The 23,662-nt window shown below is 40.3% G+C and overlaps 1 protein-coding gene across 1 annotated transcript; it reads right to left on the bottom strand.

Annotated features, from left to right (window-relative positions):
* Positions 1-16,074: 16,074 nt before the first annotated feature.
* On the bottom strand, positions 16,075-22,694 carry RFK (riboflavin kinase). Its single transcript, XM_074855223.1, has 4 exons — positions 22,557-22,694; positions 20,676-20,827; positions 19,333-19,435; positions 16,075-18,747 (listed from the first exon to the last, which is right to left on the bottom strand). Exons 1-4 carry the CDS (start codon positions 22,636-22,638, stop codon positions 18,617-18,619), a joined length of 468 nt encoding a protein of 155 aa, XP_074711324.1. The 5' UTR covers positions 22,639-22,694; the 3' UTR covers positions 16,075-18,616.
* Positions 22,695-23,662: the final 968 nt, after the last annotated feature.

Genomic DNA, 23,662 nt, shown 5'->3' with positions numbered 1-23,662 from the left:
CCTGAGGAAGAAGGAGCAGCAGAGAAAACAGGTGATGGACTGACCGCAACGCCCATTCCCCATCCCCCTGTGCTGCTCGGGTGGAGGAGGTAGAGAAATCAGGAGTAAAGTTGAGCCTGGAAAGAAGGGAGCAGTGAGAGGAAGGTGTTTTAAGATGTAGTTGTATTTCTCACTATCCTACTTGGGCTTGATTGGTAAATTAGTGGTAGTGGTGTTCAAATTACACTGATGTTCTTTTTTCCCAAATCAAGTCAGTCTTTTGCCTGTTACCATAATTGTTGAAACATTCCTCTCTGTCCTTGTCTCAATCCCCAAGCCTTTTTTTATATCTTCTCCCTTTCATCCCACTGCAGGGGGAGAAGTGAGCGAGCGGCCACATGGTGCTCAGTTGCCCTCTGGGCCTAAACCATGACAATTCCCCCCCTTTTTTTTTAACATATACACTTCCCCCACCAGGTGACCTTTACATGAAGATTAAATATGGGAAGAACCCAAGCAGCTAAATAGTATTGCCTGAACTATAGCACAGCTAAAATGCATCGCTGATGGTATTCTCCAGTTACGTACAGAATTACCAAACCACGATATGGCTGCAGGCTTTATGTATAATATAAGACTCTCTGTCCATCCTCTTCTGTTACTTAAAAAAGTACAAACAGTTAATTCTCTCAAATATCTACTCAATTACAATAATTCTTCCCATAACAAACTAGCATATAACACCCACTCTAGTGTTTTGTAACACTGCTTGATAAACTGAGTTACTACCCTATGATGCTTTACACAGCGACAGTATTTGTGCTACTTACCAAGCTAATCTCTCTGTTTTGTTATGAAAAACAGAGCTTACTGGTTCGTAAAAATATTTTCATGAATATTTAGGAAACAAAGGGATAGAGTGTGCATTTCAGTGCCATAATAATATTACTGCATTCATGATCTGAGGGCATTTACGTCCCTACATGAGTCTTCAGACAACTCTTCTTTTGGTAAGAACTTTTTTTTTTAAGCCAGGTGGGCATTTGGGCACCAAAATTTCATTCAGTGTAAATAAAAGTTGGCTGTGTTAAGTCTTTTAAGTAAATACAGGTCTATCAGGAGTGGAGACTTGCAGCAGCAGCCTAGAAGGTATAGGAAGAAGACAAGATCTATACCTAGAGGTGATGGGAATACGAACGTGTTCCTGGTTAATGGAATGCCCAAGCACAAGGCAGGTGCCTCCTAGCACTGTGCAGCAAGACCTTGCTTCAGCTGCTGGAGAAGTGGCTGTGCAGAGTCAAGTGAAGGTTATTACAAACAAAACCAGAGCACGAATGTGAGAAAACACATATTATGTGAACAAGACTATTGGTTACATAGATAGTGTATGTTTAACCAGATGATTCCCATAAACACAGAAAATTGTTTGTAAATGAGTGGAATAGTCTTTCCTTCATTGTCTTCCATTCAAAATCATAACTGCTGGAGTCACAACAGCGATGAATTACATGACAGGAGTCCAGGGTATCTGCAGCTTTGCACAGCTATGGAGTTTGGCACAGGCATGCATATGGACACTGAGGCTACCAGTTAGCTAATTTGGGATATTCATAGCATAAACATAGGCCCCTGACTCAGGTGTATTAATTTAGAAGGTTGATTCTCATAGGCTCCAAAGAGGAGTGAGCAGAGCTGGAGAGGAGCTTTCCCAGAAGTTTACATTTAGGCCATTTTACACATAATACAGCAGTCTATTGTTTTTAATCCCATGCCCTATCAATAGTGTTATTCACATACCAATAACTCTGGTTCAGCTGCACTGAATTGCACTGTAACCAGTTGACATTCACACTGGTATGAAATTAGAAGGTCCTGTAAGACATTTTTCTGCATGGAAAGAAAAATCCCAAACAATTCTACAATTTACAAAGCAAATATCTACGATCAGACCATGCTATATCCCAGCAGAGTCCAGAAAAATTCATAGCTGAGGAAACAGTACTGATTTAAGGTACATCACATCTGAAATGAGATTAGCACAGAAGACTGGGCAGAATTTTGGACAGGGAATTTAATTTTTCCAGTTCAAAATTGCATTAGATTAGACTACCTGTGTTTCCTTGTCACCTATTTTGTGTGTTTTACACAGAGATATCTGAAGAAAAAGAGAAGGTATTAAAAAATTAACTTATAATGTTATCAGACCAGACAACCTAGACTTTGCAGTAATGAGATCTCTGTGACCTTTTGGAAGGGTGCTGCTTTCTCCCCCATAAGAAATCCTCTAGCAGTTTTCAATTTTTCTACCTAAGATTTCCAAAGACTTTCAATTTTTTTAGTGCTGGAATAGACTGAATGGACAGAGCACTCCAATGGCTTCAGAACTGCAGTAAACTTTAGCTCAAGAAATGACATAGTGTGATCAGTTTCTCAGTTTCTAGGAAGGAATAGGGGAGATCGTGCTGGATATATGTCAAAGTTACTCATTCTGACAAAGAAGCAAGAATCAATGTGACCTTGAATCAGCCTGAGTAGGAGTTTTAAATAGAAAGCATTTTAGTTTTGGGAAAACAAACAAACAAGAAAGAACCAACACATAATGATAAAAACAGCTCAGTAAGTCTGAAAAGGTCATATATTTTTGCCTTTAAAAATCCAGAACAGTATAGTAAGAGTGGGTTTTTTTCCACAGTCACTGCCCCATTTTTAGAATACGATTAGTTTAGACTTTTCTTTGATCCATGGTTTTGTAATTACTTCAGAATCACACAACATCATCCATATGTGACTTTCATATTTACATTTTTCATATGTGACTTTCATATTTCATTTGCAACCAGAAGAGCTACAAACTGAAAATTTTAAACAAGACTTATAGGATCCTCAAGTACAGCATGGTAGACATTGGGGCAGATAGAACTACAACAAATCAGTTCAACAACAAGCCATGAACTTATCTGTCCTTATTTGAGACTTGTTCTTACACAAGGAACAATGATAGGCCAGAACAGAGGGATGAAGCCTCCAAGCTGGCAATCTTCCCATGAAGGCAGGCAACTTTGTCATTAATTAATTAGTTCTGCAGAATTATGCAACATAACTTGTCATACTATCATGAGTAAAGTTTTAACTGACAAGTGAAAGATCTTTCTACGGCTAAACTCAGTCATTTGCTGTTTTCATTTAGCATTGGTTCAAAGGCCAAGGATAAACACTTTGCCTTTTCATGACTGATTTTCTTGGCAGCTTCACAAGGCTGTTCTTGGGAAAGCTCTGGCGACATTACTGGAAATACCCTGCATAGGTTTCTGTAAGAAAATCTTTTGCATCTCACCTGTTCCGGGAACTTTCTGACATGCAAAAACCACTTTTTTTTTTTTTTAAATACAGGAAAGTGTAATTCTACTCTGTCTGTAGGCAATAGGAGTACTCAGGTTGGGGCATTTAAGCATTTATATCTGACTGTAAAGTTAAAGGTTGTTGCTCATGTCAAATATCAGAAGCCCAATTGCTTGTGTACATTCCCCTCCATGGGTGACTGGCAAATATTACAGAAAAAAACAAATGCTGCTAAAGGTGCAAAGATTAAATGGAGGAGGGGGGAAGTACTTCACTTTAAAAAATACCTTTATTTTTACTTGCAAGTCTTTAAATGTCTTTGAAACATCATTCTTCAGCAGTAGTTAACCTCGGTTTAACCTTATCTTACCGTTACTTAGTTTTTAGATTACCTTACCAATTACAATGTCATCAGGATTAAGGTCCCTTTCACACAAACTTCAGTAGTATTTTTGGCTTATTTCTTCACATGCATAACTGGTGTTAAATTACAGCACTTAAAACTATCAGAAATGAAACAAAACATAAGCCAGGGTAGGATGGCTGGATGCAAAGAAAGACATGAGAATTTGTGTATATTGCATATATAGTCCATAGACAACTTCAATGGGAAGATCAGAATTCAGCCTTGACAATTTCTGAAGTTTTTAGTAGCAAGTGACAACAGAATGGAGGATGTCCAACTGCAGGCAGACATCAGAAAGAGAGGGGTCTTCAGCCAAGGTTTTAGAGGTAAAGTGAAAAACATTAATTAAAACTATACAGCTGTCCAATGTAACATCAATTATTCAACACTTTTTCAGTGTGCCAAATGACTAGTCTCTAAAAGGGGAAAAAATCTTAGGATTTACAGGGCAGTGGGGATAGGAGAATGGAAAACGTGAATACTGCTCAATTCTGTAAAATTAAAACCAAACATGTAGCTTTCCCAGAGTATTCCTTATATCCTTACAGATGACCCTGAGAAGGATACTTTGTAAGGATTTGTTCAATAACAGAGTCACGAAAAACTATGAAGCAAGGGAATAGTCTCTCCAAGTCTGGTGACAGTGAATTTCTGCACCTCACAAGAGTAAGCAAAGGTCACTTATATAAGCAGGCAAAAAATACTTGTATGCTAGTATGGTTAGGTACATCTAGAGACTTGAGAGAGACCTGGACTGCCCTCTACCCCCAGGGTCATTTAGGCAGACTAGACTGCTTGGAGCAGCATGTTGTAATGCGACCTGTAGAAAATGGATCTTCAGCAGGGAAAAAAGCCAGTATAGACAATATGTCAGTGAGAGAATGAAAGGATCTAAACTCACAGGACCTTGCCACCACAGGAAGCCTTGCAAGATACCCACATCCTTACACTGATGAGGGCTAACAAAAGCAGAACAAAATGCTTCATCCTGCCCAAGAATGAAACTCACAAGAAAATAAAAAACATTTTAAAAAGTCTTTGCAACTCGAACTCTTCACTCCCTAAACTATGCTACCATTAATCTATACTTAAATATATAATACTTAGATAGTGCAAAGTACAGAGGGTAGTTAAAACTTTCTTCAAGAAACACCCTAAATGCTCAATGAATCTGACACCTGCCTCCCCAGAGCACGAACCCCATTGCAAAGAGCCTCAGCCTGGAGGCTGGCACTGGGCCCTGCCTCCTGCCCCCCTGCCCCATGCCCAACATGCATGGACAGCTGGGACTCTCCCTGCTGCCCCCAGAGAGGAGGCGATAGGGCCCAGTGCCCTGCATGCACTCAAGATCAGACAGCAGGACACATTAATGAGACAGACCACAATGAATACCACTGGCTTTTTGTCTTTTTTTCTAGGGAAGGCAGCAATCATCTTACTAACACCCTGATTTCCAAGATTCACCAACTGTGTGTTGTATTTGCACTATGATTGGTAAAGAGGGAGACCTTGAAATTGGTCAGGTTATCATCCTTCTGTAGCCACTGGTTTTCCTTCCCACCACCTGGCTGGTAGGTTTGGCTGAAAAGAGTCTGACCCCCTCAGGCATGAGAAATAAAAAAGATAGCATGGCAGAATGGGGGTGGAGGTTGAGCTTCTATGTGCTAGACACCTTCCCTAACCCCAGCCCTTTCTAGAGATCCAGATTTCAACCTCTCAGGTCAATTTGCCTGCCACCAGCTCTTCAACCAGATATCCTCGCCAATGGTCAGGCAAATAAGCTGAACTTGGACTCAGAGGACTGTTTCCAATCTCAGAGACCTGAGTTTCTGACTTTCCTTTCTCCCCCACCACACCTTCTCCCTCAAGCTAGAATATTCTGGTTCTTCTTGCTGCAGTACTTGTGCTGAGTCCACTATCAGGTGGCCCCATGGCAGTGCCAGGCTATCTCCTGGATGCTCTGTTGCTCACTGAAAGCCACCTCAAGCTGTAATTGTCCCATTCCATTCTTCTCCTGCCTCTGATCTCACTGAGAGAGGAAAACACCTGGTTTGCTTGCCCTTAAAGCTCATGCCAGCACCACAGTTAGCTATAGGTGCCAGGGGAAAGTGGAGTTGGTGAGAAAATAAAAAAGCTGTGTAATCAGCTTAGGGAGGAGAATGGTCCGGTGGACATTATTGGTTAAGACTATAAAGAGATTTTTTCACAATAAATGTCTGCCTCACTTTATTTCCTTAAACAAAGACCAAAAGGAACATAAAGCATATAAAATACAAGTGTCGAATGTTTCATATAGCTTATAGACAAAGAGGGCTTTACCCCTCCTAAACTCATTTGCCATTGCTCACTCTTTCCTTCAGACCATCAATTACTTGTTGAGCTGTGCAGCACAGGCTGGAGCAGCTAACGCCGCACACATTTGCTGGCATCTGCAGAGGCTCAGTGCTTCAGCCTGGGCTTTTACGTCCTACAGTCACCCTGACAGTGTGCAGCTTTCTTCTGTTACATGCATTATACAAAGGACCCTGTGGCCTGTGCCTGGACCCTGCAAACACTCTGGGACCTGTGTGCAGGGCAGACATGCTGTAGCCAGAAAGCTGATAAGGGGGGGAAGCTCTCCTTATCTCCTACTACATCTGATCCTGATTAATCTTTAGCCACATTTCAATGTGCATTGCAACACTAGAGGCTTTCAATACCATCTGCAACTAATATTCACAACTAGGCCTGGTAAAAAGTCACTAACCATGTTGTTGCTGAATGCCCTACTGTTAGACAGCCAAGTTTTGATCCACTGTGCTGTGCCTGGATCATTGTCAGTTGTTCTCACAGAGAACAGACAGATTGATTTATTTATTTATAACACAGGGCTTTTAGGACATTCTGAGCTGCAGGTAGGGCGAGATGTGGAAGTGACTCACATTGTTACAGAATATCTCCTAGCCCTACGGACCTAGCATTTGTCACTGAGATAGCCATGGCACAGCTAACTCATTTAGATTTGCAGTCATCAATAATTATTACTACTATTTTTATTATTATTCTTCCTTCTGTCCCTGTGCCATGTTATGCACATACCAACTTTTCTACTCAGTGCATGTCTTCTCAATAAAATGCCCACCATTTCCTCTAGTGGGAAAAGGGTCAGCAAATCCATAGTTCTCCCTACTCCTTTCCTGTCTTTCAGTCAAAATGTCAGCATTTTAAACTACTTTGCAATAACAGGCAGAACAACAAAGTGTAGTGTTTGCTGCTTGGCGCTAATGGATACCGTCAGCCAATCCACCAGCTTATAAAAATCATATTTATCTGAAACCACTGGATATGCTAACTGAAGTGGCAAGCTCAGTTTGCACCCCACTTTGGTTTTTATTCTATTTATTTTCAGCAAAATGAACAGCCTACTGTCTTGTAATTGGTCTTTCATCAGACATCTATTTTCCCGTTGCTATGACTGCTTGGATCAAAATACAGAATTGAATGCCCAGATCCACAACCTTTCCAGCAGCCTTCCTGTGCTTGAGGTACAATGAAAAAAATCTCCTTGGCATTTAGGAGCTGAATAACATGTTGAATAAAGTCTGCGCCAAGCATAACCAAGGTCTTAGTTTTCTGCAGGCATAAAAGTTCCACTTCACATATATCACAGCCACCCTCTTGGAGGGAAATCATTAGGTGATAGCATTGAGGAGAGCTAGTTTACACAACTTCTTCCCAAACCTTTATTTTACTTCCCTTCCTATTCGGAGTTTGACCTCTTAGATACAGGGTAATAGTATTCTGTGGCTGGCTAGTACAAAATCTCCATGTGAATACCTTTCTACACCGAGTGTCCTAAATTAAAATATGTCTTGTTTGTAATCTCTTACAGAGCTGGACTTGGCTTTGTAGCACTATGCTGAAATTTACAATACTGAGATGAATTATTCTCATCATTTGCAATGAGTACATGATTCATTAAGGCACAGTTCTGGACTGGTCATTTCAAATGAGCAGTTCAGATCAGTGCCCTAGTAAATCCCCAGACAACATTTATATTTTTCTTTATTACAACAGCTCTTAAATTTAAAAGTGTGGTATTGAATATAATAATGAACTTGTCAAACTTCATTAATTTAAAAAATTGAAGTAGGTTAATTTTAAAACCAGCTTAGAAAAAGCCAGTAGGAAATGGCCCTCCATGAGGTGAAATAAACGAAAAACTTTATAAAGACAGTCAAAACCAAAACTTTTTTTCCTTTCATTCCAGATGCAAAAAAGCCCCACACAGTTACAATCCTGTGAAAAGAGTAGAAGATCAACAACTAGCAACACAATTTAAAAATCAAAAAGGCCACAAAACATACCTTCAAGGTTAAAAAACCAAAAATACTGTGATATCTGTTACTTTGAATATAGTCAAGTATTTTTTCAGAGCTAACTTTGAGAGACTATTTTGTCCTGCAACACATTTATATATTCAGTTTTTAACCTGTACCTAATTCTGACCTGAGCAGCATTATTCCCCTTGGAAACAGCATCCTATTCTCTCTCCACAGCATCAGATGATAGCTAGCAGGTGCCACTCTACTACACCAGGCTCAGACTGTATCACATTGTAACATACAAAAACTCTTCTGGACAGTGGATATATTGGATCGTGCAGATCACTCATTATGAGATAACAATACTTTAAATTGTGGAAGTGACTAGAAAGAAGCCACCTTCAGGAACTGTTAAAATACAACTGTACAAGGTCATTATAATAAATGTTAGCAATATTTTGGCATAGATTTGGGACAAAGCAAGATTGTAATTTCAATTTGAAGACTGCTTCAAATGAGGGATTTTTATTTTATTTGGAATTAGTAGAACAGGACAGATTTTCTGTCATAGTTACAGAAATACTAAAATTAAATATGAACAGTCCCTCTAAATGGCAAACCTGTAGGTGTTTGGAAATGTATCTGCAATGTTGATGTAGGAGCCAAGAAGCAGTGCGGTGTCTCTTCTTTCTCAGGAGCAGGAAGGTAAATCCTGCATCACTCAGAAAAATCACATAGTAAATTAACCAAGTCATGCTAACTTAACCTGTTTAACTGCTGCTAAAGTGAACTACTTGCATATCCTCCTTGTTTTCAAACAGAAAATGTCTAGTTGCAGGGAACTGGACAGACATGTTTTAACATTATGTAGGACAAAGCATTCACTTCAGTATTTCACAGAACTGTATGCAGTGCCTGTCTTCAAAAATACCCTCATGGACACAAAGCACATATGATGACACACAAAAAGCACAAACAATGTTCTGTTTGCATGTAGTTAAGCACAATTTTTCCTATGCACCTAAAGAATTTGTATTGTTATTCAAACATAATTTAATTAATTGTGGTTTGAAAGAGGTTCACTAGGCCTAATACCTATTGCCTTTGCAAATGAGAGTATTTGGTCAAGGTTTCCCATAATTTTACTTTACTGCACTGGGCTAATTGATCCTCCCAAATGCCTCTGAACATCCATGTGCAGACATGGCACAAATAGCTAAAGCATGTGGCAAACCAGATGTACCACTTAGGAAGAAAAAAAGACAAAAGTCCAACCCAGTCCTTGCAGTTCATAATCAGCTTTTCACGAATTTCAAAACACCGAAGAAATAACTTTGTGGGCACATAAAGTTTCAAGACCAGGCTCAGGTCTTGGGGGGGGGTGTGTGTGTTTGTTTTTTAATACTGACCTCCTCCTGCTGGACTCCTTACTGCTGATCTTTGTGATGACAAACAGCCCTTTGCTTTGGCTGGGGCACTCAGTGTATTTTTGAAGGGAAGTTAGATGACATTTTTTTCTGCTGTGATACTGTTTTATTTGTTTTTCTAGGGAAGGGAGCATTTGGGTGCACATTTTGTATGTGGAGCTACAGTTTATTGGGTGGAAAGTGCAATTCAGACTGTTTGTAGGTGAATACAAAGTCCAGGAGACATCAGAACAAGATACACCTATTTGTAGGTGTGAGAAACGCTCAGTTGCCAATTATCCATAGCTCAGACAGGATGCGGTGTGAAGCACTCTTTATTATGTTCTTGCAAGACCGGGCGCCCCATCAGGTGGACGCGCCTACCAGCCATCATGCGATGGTTTATATCCCTTTCTCCCGACTGCGAGTTCCCTCCCCTGATTCCTCACTGCCTGAGTACTACAGGGTGTACAGACTTCCCGAACCACCTACCGATACGCCCCTTCATGTATGTGTTCACACGTCGCATGTTCATGGAAATGAACCTTGGCTTTCTCCAGGGCGGAGAAGTTAATATGCATGAGCTCATCACGCAAGCATGGAAAAGTTCGAAATTCAGGTTCCCCAAGTCTTTTGGTATCTGCATCCATCTAAAGCCAGTTCCAAGTACTGGGTCATCACAGTTGACAAAAAGACCACTCGTCTTCTAGCCCTAGGCCAGGGATTTCAATGGTTGTGAATTGCTCTCGTTGATTGCTTTGGTGAATCGCTCCTGCCATTCCCATCAGGCTTATTATGGGAAAACAACATTCTTTCCCTTACAGTAGGCATTTTCTCCTGCGATTTGTATGCTGAACTTTTTAACTTTTGAACACAATATGAACAATGCAGAATGCTCTGAGTTCAAGATAGCTGATCTTTAAATATTCTTACTTTTGTTCTTCTCTTGTGTCCAGCTAACATGCCACTGTATGTGGAAGAAGACTACTGCCCACCATACTATGGTAACTGACCTGGCAGACAGCCCAGATTGCTCTGATTGCAGTGAAAAACCCAAGGCAGGACTGTGCTAAAGACCAGTACTGGCATTTAAGTGGTTTATGACTGACTGGGGTGACATTTGAAAATGAGAAGCAGAAACAGCAAAAGCATGCTGCTGAGCTGCAGGCACAGTGTGTATTGCTACTGCTCACAAGAATAGGCAGGGCTTTACTCAAACAGCAGCAACTGATACAGGAAAAGCCACCTTCTCTCACAAATCTTGTTTTAAATGTCCGTTCTTTTCATGAAACAGTTGACTGTAAAGTACTTATTTCAGTAGATAGCAATCTGTAGCTTCATGTCAAAATCACCTCATTGACTTTGAGATAGCTACAGCATCTTATGCACAGAGGATTTGAGGACTGAAGAGATGTGCTTATTAAACCAAATTGATAAAATTGGGAAAAGCATGCTCAGGCCACACAACCAATCTTCAAACTTTTCTAGGTGCCAGAGATTTAAAAATGTAAGTACTTCTGAGTGTTTTGTGTTTGTAGCCTAAGGTTAGGAAGTAGGTTGTGTTGTGACGGTTAGCTTTTCTGCTTCCTTCTGTCTATTCCTAATCTAATAATGAAACACAGCTGTCCAACCAACACCCTCTTTACCTTTATCCTTATACCATCACAGCTATAAGAGCACAACTGCGGTATTAGAAGGGTAAGGCAGTAACTCCAACACATTAAAAAGGTATGCTGACATAACTGGTCTACTAGGTCATTTAAAACAAAGACCCCTCCTATCTGACCTCACATATTTTTTTAAAAAATGGCTGTTATCAAATGACTGTGTATTATGATCCACTCTACCACTCAAGAGCAAAACCTAACCCACTCTACTTTCTTATCAGCTGATTTTGCTTCTCCTTTTTGTTAGAACCATTACATGTATCTGGAAAATACAGTGAACCAGAGCCACAGCTTTGGAATTAAATGTGAGAAAGACTAATTTTTATGGTGTAATCCCTTAGTGGATTTTTTTTTGATGTTGGATACTCATAAAACCCCTAGAATTCTTCTGTATGAAAGTCTGAAGGATTTTAATCTTTTACTCATTGCACCTTTAGTAAGAAAGAGGAATTCAAAATCATGTGACAGATTAAAGAGGACAAAATAAGGACCTATATTTATCAAAACCATATAATAACAAGGTACTTTGGAAAGGCACATCTGATCTGTCACTTCAAGTTCTTATCTGGAGGAGCTCTTCAGGACAAACAAAGGAAGAAACAAAAAGAATGAAAAATAAATTCAAAAGATGATGCTGAAGAAGACTATTTGTGATATCCTGCTCTCCTACCCTTGTTTAGATTAATATCACACTTTATTATTGTTAGTGTTTTATATAACCTGACTCCTACCAAACGTCAAAGGCTTAATTCAAGGTACACCTGAGCAGCCTTAAATCCCTATGAGAAAGGTATGTAGCAAGTATTTTGTTTATGGGCTTTCAGACTATCATCATCATTATGAAAACTTTTGTATATATAGTAATGCTGAATGGTTAAAAAAACCGAAACACACAAAACCAAACAAATAAACCTTTAAAAAACATCAAATAAGCATTTCTTTTTAAAAAAAACCCTGTTTCTTAAAACAATTTGATCTACATTAGGGCAAGTAAAACTGGAACAAAACTACATTTCTGAGTATGCATCCAAAAAATAAAAATCTCTGAATCCTTCTCAAATGCCAATTCTTTTCAGAGGTTCTTCCCTTTGGTTTAGGCATAACATTTCAACCATGTTTTGAATGTATCATCTGCAGGAGAGAAGCAGTATTGGTATCCTCTCTCAGCAAAGCAGTGCTTTTGGCAGGATTTAAATGACAGCTCAGATGAGAAACCTGCTCCTAAGAGGCAGTGGGAAGATTGCATGATTTTATGCTATATGGGTAGGGTGAAAATATCCATGTCTTAAAAGATGGCAGATAATTGCCTTGAAGGGGTCTTCCTGCAAGAACAACAACTAATGATGGATAAGATTAAAAAGACACAGTATGAGGAAGAGAATTGTAAGGAAGACATTTTTTTAAGTGGCATTTTAAAAATAGTGGTCAAGGATGCCCAAACTAGGGACCTACAGAGCCGTATCAATTTTAGAGTGTTTTCAATAAGAACTGTCTGCTGAGACTACACAGGGAGACCAAGAAGAACCGTAAACTTTATAAAAGCCCATTTGTCCAAGAGCTACTGACTCAGAGGGAATTGTTCATCAGTCACTTGACACCTCTGGAGAAAGTTCATAGAAAACACTACAACCAAGGAAACCAATAACAAATGCACACAGAACAGAACACAGCACAAAATTATCTGAAATACTCCTTTCTATTTTAGACTTATTGTGTCTGTGCCTTTTACACTGTCCTGAAAATAAAGCTAGAGAAATTAAAATCCACAGCTGTTTATCCCACAAAGCCAATGCTGCTTCTCTATATCCTCTTGCCTTCTCCAGCCACCATACTGAGAAAGACGTCCTGAGGAAAACATACATTTAAAAACCAAAAATGCTTCACAAGCTTTTTCTCATCTCAAGGCCTTTTTTCATCTTCTTATTTCTTCACCCTGTAACCCCTTCTTTGCTAGTCTCATTTATCCACGGAGTTTCACAAGCCCTAAGTTCTTCTTTAGCTAGTTGTATTTTTTTCTCCTAGGCAATCATTTCTGTCATTAATAATGCTCTTTCAAAATGATCTTGTAAATTCACATCTCTTGCACAGTTTTACCACCCACTCACCTCTCATGTAACCCACTAATTTGATTGCAAAGGGAAGTGTAGGTTAGCAGTGCTCTTTATCTTTTCTCTTTCCAATGAAGTGTACGTGTATAGGGAAAATTTTCCTCTTCTGTGACTCTCTTTTGAAGTTTTGCTAGAAAGGAAGTTAAACAAAATACAATGTAAGAGATACAGTAAAAATGCCTTGAGGTCCAACAATCCTTCCCCCACAAGCTAGTGCCTAAATCAGACTACATTTTTGCACTACACCATGCAATTGCCTCCAGGTCTTGTATGACCACTACATGACTTCTGGCTAAGGACACAGCTGGAATTTCAAACCAAAGAGAGTAATGAAAATATTAAAATCTCAACTACATAAGTTACCATAGAATAATTTCAAATGGATTTTGAGACATTTGGTTTTCTCATGACAAATGGCAGGTATTTCAAGAGAAATATGCGTATATACATATTTTATATATATGGGGAAGGGAGGGAGGGAAAGGTACATTTTTTTCAGAATAATAGAGCTGTGTTGACCATAGATTATTTATCTACCCTCAACCTAAAAATCACGACAGGTGTGGTTTCAAGACTGAATTTTAAGGAATAACCAAACATGCAACCTGATGAGGAACAGACAGACATTCTGAGGGTTTAAAAGGACTTCTGGATAGAAACACTAAGCAGTTTTTTCCACTCTATTTTTTTTTTCTATTTAGTAGGTATATGGCAATACCAAATATGCTAGGATTAGGAATTAGGGTTTAAAAGTTCAAGTGCTGAATCAACTTAATACAAAATATTGTAATAGCAGTACCACCTTTTCAAGAACATACAGGTGGATACATAAGCTATCACTTCTGCAATCAAACAACAGATGACTGAAGATTCTGGCTGGACATACATATTTGGAATGAGCTAGATAAATTTATAGCTATTAAGATCCAAAATTAATAGTAGATATCATATACACATGTAACTTCTGCTTTCTTTCTAAGTACCATATGTTCCTACTTTTATTTGTTGTTTCATACTGCTCAGAAATATTTAGGGAGTTGCCTAATACATGTCTAAAACCTGATTTTAATGAATCTCCTGAGACTTCACTAATTGTGAACACAATGGAAGTTTTCCCTAGTAAAGTATATCATGCTGTAAAGTAGGCAGCAATTACAACTTTTTTCCATTGTTCCTTTACAGAACAGGTCTGAGGCAGACCTCCTTAACCAACAAAACAGATGCACTTTTCTTTACATGACTTAGCAGTTTTATATTTCACATTGATTATTAAAAAGGGAAATAACTTATTTTATTGCTCCTCATTTATACTATCTATTCAGCATCTAGATAAGGACTTGCCTTTTTCATGAACAGTTCAGGTTCTACATGTCTGTAACAACCATTATGTTAAACTGTTCTTCCTCAGTTTTTCATCTTGAGTTCTTCCATCCTTTCTCATGTAAGTCATATGCCGTGACCAAAATCCCCATCCAGTTATTTTGTGGTATCCTTGCGTCTCTTTCTTGTCACTTAACATAATCTTCAATTTCAATTTTTTTTTTCCCCAGTCCTTATGCAAAAAACTAATTCCCTCACCTAGGCTCTCATCATTAGAAAACAAAAAATGCCAAATACAAACCTTACTGTATTGACTGCCTTGAATTGCGCCTTCCTCTTTCAGTTACAAATCTCAGCACTGTGGAATAAGCAAACCAACTGCAAACTTTAAGAACATGTAAAAAATACTAAGTACTTTGCTATTCTGAGCCACAAACAAGAAGCCAAAATTAGTTCCTGACCATTACAGATCAAGATAAAGATCATTAGCTTCACTTATGCCCTTAATTAGATAATAACTGCCACTGTTAGTGACATTTTTAAAGCTCCAGACTATTTAAAAACCAAAAGAGGCCATGTATGTACCCAAATGTTCCTCTGGAAGAGTAGGTAACAGACGCTTCAACCATCACATCACACTAACAAGTACGGCCTTCTGCTCATTAGGGTTTTTTTTACACCTTTCTTCCTTCAGAAAATACAAGCATGTGTGGGAAAAAGGTTATACCTCTATACAAAGCATATTCATTACAAAAGACATCTGAAGGTATTCTGATATTTTAAAATTTTAATTCCAGAAGAAAACTAGTAGAAAATCTAGATGCTTGGAAATTCAAACACCACAGGTGCTTGAAGATTTCTCTCTCTTAAATCCATACCACCATTCTGGGCACTTTGCTGTTAAAAGCATGATTTCCGACAGATACCAGCCTACACAGAAGAGTCCACTGCATGTGACAAAAAAGCAACCCTTACCTCACATACTGCCACAACATGTTGCATTCTTTCTTGATGTAACTTCAGTGATGCTAGGCAGAGGTTATATAAAGGTCTACATATAAACAGTTGCCAAGAGAAAAAAAGTATGAGAGGAACTTTTTCCCAGAAGAGGCCCAGAACCACAATAATGTGTTTTAAGATACAGGTTTGACTCTCCTTCAGCAGCAGCAGGTAGATCTTTGCCCTGACCTAGATGAATGTTTAACATGTGAAACAGAACATAGAAGAATGCAACTTCTTCCATCTGAATCATAAAAGAAACAAGGAGTTTTAAAAAGTTTTGAAAGGAAGTGTATAGACAAATCAATTCTCAGGTTTCAGGTTGTGAATTCTAAGGCTGTAGCTCCCATAAATTCTGACTGCAGTACAGAAATCCCTGGAGCGGGGCCAGTTTTCAGACACACTAAGAAGGTTGAAAAACATCTCACTGCTCTTTTCTGTCAGTCTAGTTTTTCAGGCAGTCAGCCCCACAAAGCTTTGCGTAAGGGCTGAGACAACTAACTTTGCTGAGCGAGGCAAAGGAAAGGAAACCTGCAACAAGAAGGATAACTTTGTCAATTACAGTTCCTTTATTAATGGTACAGTGCAGCAACATCAACAGAAATAAATAGTTATTTGTACATAATACAAAAATATAACCCTTCAGAAAGTTTATACTGTGCTAGGAATTACACATTGAACTTAGAGAGCACTTTCTCTTAAATAATGTGGACACTCAGCCAAATGAATGGAGTAACATTTTATCTAATTTGAAAACACACAAAGAGCGGTTTATTAGTTCAGTGTATCCATATATCACACCTCAGCTAAAATTTGAGACCAAACCAACAGTTTTTCAACTTTTCCCTTTGCCACTGTTCTCTATCGATAGCACAGTGGTTCTATAACCAAAAGACGAACTGAATTTTTGATAGTAGCATTTATTAGCAGATACAGGAAAGTATTATTCAGAGAGACAGCTTAAGGCACCATCATTTCCAAGATACACACATGAAATTACTGACAAAAAACAGTTTTAAAGAAGGCTATGAGTGTTTAGTTACAGTACCAGGATGAACAACAATCTATTCTTTAAATATATTCTTGACAATATATTCGGTTGACTAGTGTGGCTTTTGTTTATTCTTTAAAAAAGAAAACTAAGATACAAGATTTTGACATTACTGCAGTCTCAAGAATGCCTCAGATTTTTGCAAAAAAAAAAATCTCCCTTTATCCTTCCATTTTTAAATGTAAACAAATCCATCACTCTTGCAAGAAAGTTCTTTTACATGCTTTTTAGAAATACAGTTTCCAACATGTTATATGGTAAAAGTCCACTAAATGATTTTGTTCTCCTTTAAAAGAAAGTATACCTACTGCTGATAACTGCCTCCCCCCCAATTCTGTATTCCATCTGTCCTAGCTATCAACAGCACTGGTGAACAATTAATTTAAATTAAATCAAGTTTCTCCTGAAGTCCTACAGAGCAAACACCAATCCTTGATTTGCTGAAGACCCCTTTCCTAATAATATCCCATGATATTATCTGAAAGTTAAAACAATACGAAGCAGAACTAACATCCTGAGAGCACCCACCACAGAACCCAGACAGCTACCTTGTTAAAACTCTCTTAAACCCTGGAGTAAAAAGTAGGATTCAGATAGGATAAGGACAAGGAGCAATTTTTATGAATTTACACTACAGAAATTGTGCGTTCCAAATTCTGCATGGTAGTTTAAACACAGAACTACGGTCAAGACACATCCACAGAACCATTCTGAATTTCAGAAAATGTTCCAGCCACATCACAGGCTGACGTCAAAACATTATGAACACAACAAAGTCACTGCAGCTTACATAGTTCCACTCACTGAGTAGGGGATATCTATCAGAGGAAAAAAAATGTAGATTCGGAATCACACATTACATACTTCTAAAAAGTATTTTCCAAATTACTATCAATTCTGACAATATCCCCTCCATTTACCTTTCCTTACATTTCAGAGTAGAACCAGCTGCAATTACTTGTAATAAATAACCAATACCCACTATAGTGTGGATATATTATTCCATGAATCCCCAAATTTCTATATTTGATCTTGGCTTTTACTTGCAGTTGGTGCAGAAAGTTGATGAGATTTTTTTGTGCCTTATGTCAATCTTGAAGTCAGCCATTTTGTTGCCACTGTAGTGAATAACCCGCACAAGGTTCTTAACCCCCTCCATCTTCTTATGACAAATACCAGCAGCACATAAACTGCAAAGTTCCCTTTCATTACCTTTTTTGCCTTAAGGTCCAATGAGCAGGTCTTGTTATACTGTTTCTGCATCTTTTACACCTGACCCATGAAAGTTTATCAACTTTCACACTATGATTCATTTCCTGAATGTCAGTGAAACACTGCCTCAGAAGTAAACTACACAGGTCATGTGATGTCATATGTACAGTCAGCTAAGAAGAAACAGATCTCAGATTCCAGTAACTCAATGAGCAACAGTGATTTCCTCCATTTCAAATAAACTTAAAATAAATAATTTCAATTAAAATAACAGCTTCAATCATAACAGCTGTATAGCATATGAAAAAGAAGAACTACAGAGAATTAATCTTGCCATTGTTATCTAATCATTGGCTTCCTGCACCAGAGGAAATTTCTGACTGAATCAACAGCAAAATTTTCTAAGCTACTAGCTAAAATCCAGATGAGAGAATGACATAAAACTGGGAAAAGAGGTTGGATTAACATTCTGTATGTTAAAAACAGACATTCTTCACTTAACTGAACTATCCATACTCTAGGGTCAGAAGAAGTCACAACTAATTTCAGTCATGTTTTGCATGTGCTCAGATCTCTGAACTGCTAACTTCAGGGTACACAATTTATCCGTAAGGACCTAAACCAGCCTTCTACTCCTTTTGCACGACTGGGTTAATGATGAATTAACACAAGGAAACTGAAATAATCTTGTATGGTCAGTTCCAACCTCAGTTACCTAAACAGACATATGACAACAAACTACCTATAAAAGCAGTGTAAATATAAAAGCTCCATAACAGGGGAGAGGAAAAAAAAAGAAATTGAAAAAAAGCAGCATGGGTTTGCTCAGTGACTGTTCACTATTTTGCCTTCTGGCAGATGAAAGAAGTTGTCATCTTTGAGTTTAAGATGTTCTGGTAAATCTAGCTGCCTGTTTGCTTCTTCAATGTCTTCCTGAATTGCTGAAATGAGCGCCTCTGAAAAGATAAGAATAGGGATATTTAAAAGATGGTTTGAATTCTGAACACACAATAGCAAGTGAAAATAAAGTGTACCACAGAATACCAAACAATCACAGAAGTAGAATATAATTATTACCACAAGGTTTGAAAGGCAAAATTCTTTGGTTTTAATGACACTTTTTAAAACAAACAAAGATGCCAGCACTGCATTTTTCACCATTATAACCACTTGTTCCAAAAGACATTTTAGCAAAAGATCAAGTTTCATGAACTGTTTCAATTCTAACGGAGCTGCATTTTGAGAAGAAAGTAATATACTAGACTGATGCTTTTACAAGACGACAATGATTTTTAAATTACTCCTTAGACAAGTGACACAACAATACAATTCTTAGTGTGATGCTTTGGAAGATGTGGGGGTCTGTTTTGGGGTTTTTTTAATTAAACCAACTTGTACAGTTAGCTTATGAAAACACTTTACTGAAATTTCAAAGGTTAACAGATAAAGCATCTTATTATGGAAAGAGAGACAGTGAAGACCAGTACTTGCATGAACAGGACAAAGAAGAGACTAGTTTGAGGGAGATCTGTAATACTGACCCAAGGAATCAAAGTTTTTTTCCGGTCGAATATATCCAATTATGACTATACTAAGAATTTCTCCATAAAAGTCTTCTTTGAAGGTGTGGATAATGTGCGTTTCCTGAAGGAAGAGAAATAAGTTGGCATTTATGATGAACTTTGAGTTTATTTCCCTCACTGTAAGAATGTACAGCTAATATCCCTAATTCAAATTCTCCCCAACACATACCAATAAAAGGGACATTGAGTTTAGCACATATAATGCAAGATTAAAGGCTACATCTTTTGCTTATGTTAGGAAAAAGAATTGTACTTTTCATGGAAGAAAAGTTACTCACTTAAGAGTATTCTGATAGACAAAAAAAAAAAAAAAAGAAAAACCAAAAGAAAAAGAAAGCCATTACTCAGGAGAAATGCTTCACCACTTCTCAGAGGTAACACTTCCATAGCAGCAGATCACAAGCAAATTTTAATGTTTCATCATTAAGTCAATGCATCCAAATAACTATAAAGATTTTGACTGAAATAGTTGGGTTAAGGAGAGCTTTGGCAACCAACTCACATGGGAACTGAACAATAACATTCAAGAAAGAGCAAAGGCTGAGACAGGGTTCCATCTTACACTCGAAACCATTTCATGCACATCTCTCTCTCCCAACACAGGCCCACCCATGGCATATACCAGCAGAGATATCAGATGTAAAGCTTTTGACTACTTGCTCAGAACAGTTATGTGCAAAAATTTTTAAAAGTATACATTTGCGTAAGACAAGCACGTTATGGAGTCTTCAAACACTCAGAACCTTAGAAGCAGAAATTCATGTCCAAATAAAGTGTTTTAAACAATAAAAGCAGAGCTCTGTAAGACTCAGGAAACACACCAGCCCCTGACAGCAAGAAAAAGACAGCTGTCACAGCTCACGAATTTAAACTCAACTCCTCCATCCTATTATTGTGTACCTTCAAATATTTATTCTGTATATCCAGCCACAGCACCCCATGTATGGATTCCATCATTTAAGAGAAGAATTAATAGAAAATCATTACAAATTAAGATGCTCCAACATGTCTTATTTGAAATGCAGATAGATTGCAGAGAACAATAGATTAGTATGTTCCAGCTCGTGCTAGGGCTCTTATAACCAGCAAATTCAATGCATCTATCAAGCTTATGTTTAGTTAGCTCAGCACCCCAAGCAATCACCATTTCAGAAATACTGTTAAATTTTTATTTTGGAAGTATTTAAGAGCAAACAGAATTTCTAGATCTAATTTATGGATCAAATTCTGCTTACCATATTCAAATTCAACATCTGGCTCATTTATTATAACAAAAATCCCCCACAAAGCAAAATTCTTACCACTGATTTCTTAATATTCTTATAGAAAGGATTCCATCCTATGCTCAAAACCATTTTATGCACATCTCCATTTCCAACACAGGCCCATCCATAGTATATACCAGTAGAGATATCAGACGGAAAGCTTTCAACTACTTGCTCAGAAAAGTTAGCTGCAAAAATTTTAGAAAGTGTAAAGTGTGAGTGCCTTTGTGTAGGCCAAGGACATAACAGAATCTTCAAACACTTAAAAGCTGAACTCTACCTACATACTGTTTACAAACATGATACTGGTGATGATGATGAGAGTGATGCAGTGTGCCATTTGGCAAAGTACAAAATACAAAACAGCTTCATAAAATTCAGTCTCTGTAGTAATATCTGAGTTATCACATCTCTTATGCATACTGTATTTTATAATTATACACATTATTTTCTGCACTAATAATTAAGAAACATGCAATGTATCCATTCAGAATGCATTTCACTCTTGGGATGACTATCACAGCTTTAATATGGTGAAAGATGAGAAAAAAAATAAAGTTTCTTCTGTACTATAAAGCAGCATCTCTGAACTATTTACCTGTCAGTAAAATAGTTACTCGTGAAACAAAATATACAGAAATAAATGAAATTATGATTTAGTCACCTGTCAATTTTGTACACGCTGCCTTTCAGAAGCATTTGTGGATTTCTGGGATTTTCTTTGAGAACTACAGCAAAATAAATTCCCTTCTGACCGAGCCTAACTTTCTTTCAAAATTACTATCCTACTTCTACTTCCCACATGAGTAGATCTCTTCATGCAAGATATCAAGACGATTTCAAAGAATTTATGGTTACTGAATTTTTATCAAAGCTCAGAAGCAGTAACAACCTCTCTGCCCTATTCCCTGATATCAACACACTATTTATATACAATCAGGAGAAAAATGTGGTATTATTAACAGATGTTGTCAGAAATCCAGCACCTCAAGACTGGTCTTACTAAGTTTCCTTGTCTGCTAGGAGTGGTGCAACATGACTGTTGACTTCCGTGTCTCAGACAGGACAAACTTCACTTGAATTACGCATCTATCTGTATTTAGACAACTGAAACAGAGATGAGCAATAGGAAAATATATTTCTTTGTAGACCAAGTCCACCTGCTCTGTTTCTTTAACTCCCGCATTATTCCGCTTGAACTTCCTTCCTTACAGCTATTCCCAATGCTTACTCCCTTTCTTATTCCAATGCGAGGTTTATGCGAACGGATACTCTCTAAGCTGCCACACATCAACACTGTGCATGTGATCACTTATCTACATCCCGTACATCATCATGACGACCATCAGATGATTAAACGAAACAAAAACGAGACTGAAAGAAATCGCTTAGCAGAATGGGGAAAGAATGACACAAGACTTTAAGCAACGCGAAAAAAAAAAATGTCAGAACAATGCCAGCAGGGAACAAGCTGAGCCTCTCCGCAGAAGGGCGCAGCCATGCCAACAACGCAGTTGCGCAGGCCGGCTGGGCGCCTCCCGGCTTCAAACGCGCTCGGTCACCCGCAGCGCGACCCCGCACCGCCCTCGGCGGCGGGAGAGCCGGACGCCCCTGCCCGTCCCCCCGCCGGAGCGCGGCCCGTCTCCGCTCGGGCAGCCGCAGCGCTGCGGGCTGCCCAGAGGCCCCCCCCGCGCTCTCACCGGCGGGCGCGCTCCAGCCGCCCGTCGGTCCCGGGGCAGGGACCCGGTGCCGGGACCCGGTGCCGACCGCCGGCGCCGCGCGGGGTACGGGAGGGGGCGGGCGGGGCCAGGCCGCGGCGAACGCCTCGCCGGTGGCCGTCACGGCAGGCGACACCCTCGCCCCGCCGGGGGAAGCGGCGGCGCCCGCCCGCCCCGGTGCCCCGCGCACCCCGCTCACCGGTGGGGATGCCCAGCTCCTTGGAGCCCCTGCCAAAGCCCTTCACCACCTCCCCGCGGCAGAAGTAGGGCAAGTGCCTCATGGCGGCCGGCAGGCGACAGTGGCGAGAGCTGCCAGCAGCCCCAAGCCCGACACCCGGCGGAACTGCTTCTGCCCGCGTGTAGCGCTCGCACCCACCTTGCTCTGGGCGCTACCAAAAGGAGGGGAGGAGCGAGGCGCAGCTTTGCGGTTTTTAATTCATACAACCTTCTGTCTCCCCTCAAGAATGGACTTGCCCACCGTGAGGGTATGCCTGCGCATGCTCAGGCCGCCGCGTAGCTGCGCCCCTGGGCGCGGTGGGTCGGGCGCGGCCGGGTGGCGGGTCCCTGCGCGGGGGACAGGGGGGCCGCGCGCCGCCCCCTCCCCTCCCCTCCCCTCTCGCCGCTCGCGGGGAGGGCAGCGCATGGGCCTGGCTGGCAGAGGCCAGCGGTGCGGCGTGCGGCGGTTTTAGCGGCCGCCTGGCCCGACTGCGGCTCTCCCGCACCCCGCGCCGGCTGTGAAACGGGCTCGTTGATAAACCCCCCGCCCCGTCCCCGTGTGTGGCGGGCCGGCAGCGCGCTCTTGGGCCGCCCGGCGGGTCGCCGCCCGGCCGGCGGAGGGGGGGCGGGGGGGTGTGGCGCAGGGCCCGCTCCCGGAGGCCGGGCGCCCTACTGCGCGGGGTACGCCGCTGGCGGGGCCGCGGAGTCGTGGGGGGAGGAAGGGCTGCCCGGTGCCGTTCGTTCTGGGAGCTCAAGCAAGGGCAGTCTCCGGAGGGCGGCAGGCAGCGGGGCTCAGGGCCAGCCGTACTCGGGTGTCAGGCTGACGGGCGTGCTCTTCACTCCTGCCGACCGGCTCCGCTCTCGCGAAGCGACTGGATCTGGCCAGTCCAGCAGCCTTCGTGCGGGGAGAACAGCAGCTGTGGCTGTTCGGCTGCTCGGCGTGACTGACAGTTCTTAGCCCTCTTACCTCAAAAACTGGAGCTTGCACGCTTTTTTCCTCGTCAACTAAGGTTTTACATTTTCTTTCAGAAAGGTCAAATGCTTCAGGGCACAGCAGACTTGGGAAAACTCTCAGATCGAACAGTAGTT

This window comes from Strix uralensis, chromosome Z (assembly GCF_047716275.1).
Source record: "Strix uralensis isolate ZFMK-TIS-50842 chromosome Z, bStrUra1, whole genome shotgun sequence".
NCBI classification, from domain to species: domain Eukaryota; kingdom Metazoa; phylum Chordata; class Aves; order Strigiformes; family Strigidae; genus Strix; species Strix uralensis.
Note: the sequence above shows the minus strand (reverse complement) of the source record. Positions and strands in the feature narration are given on the sequence as shown.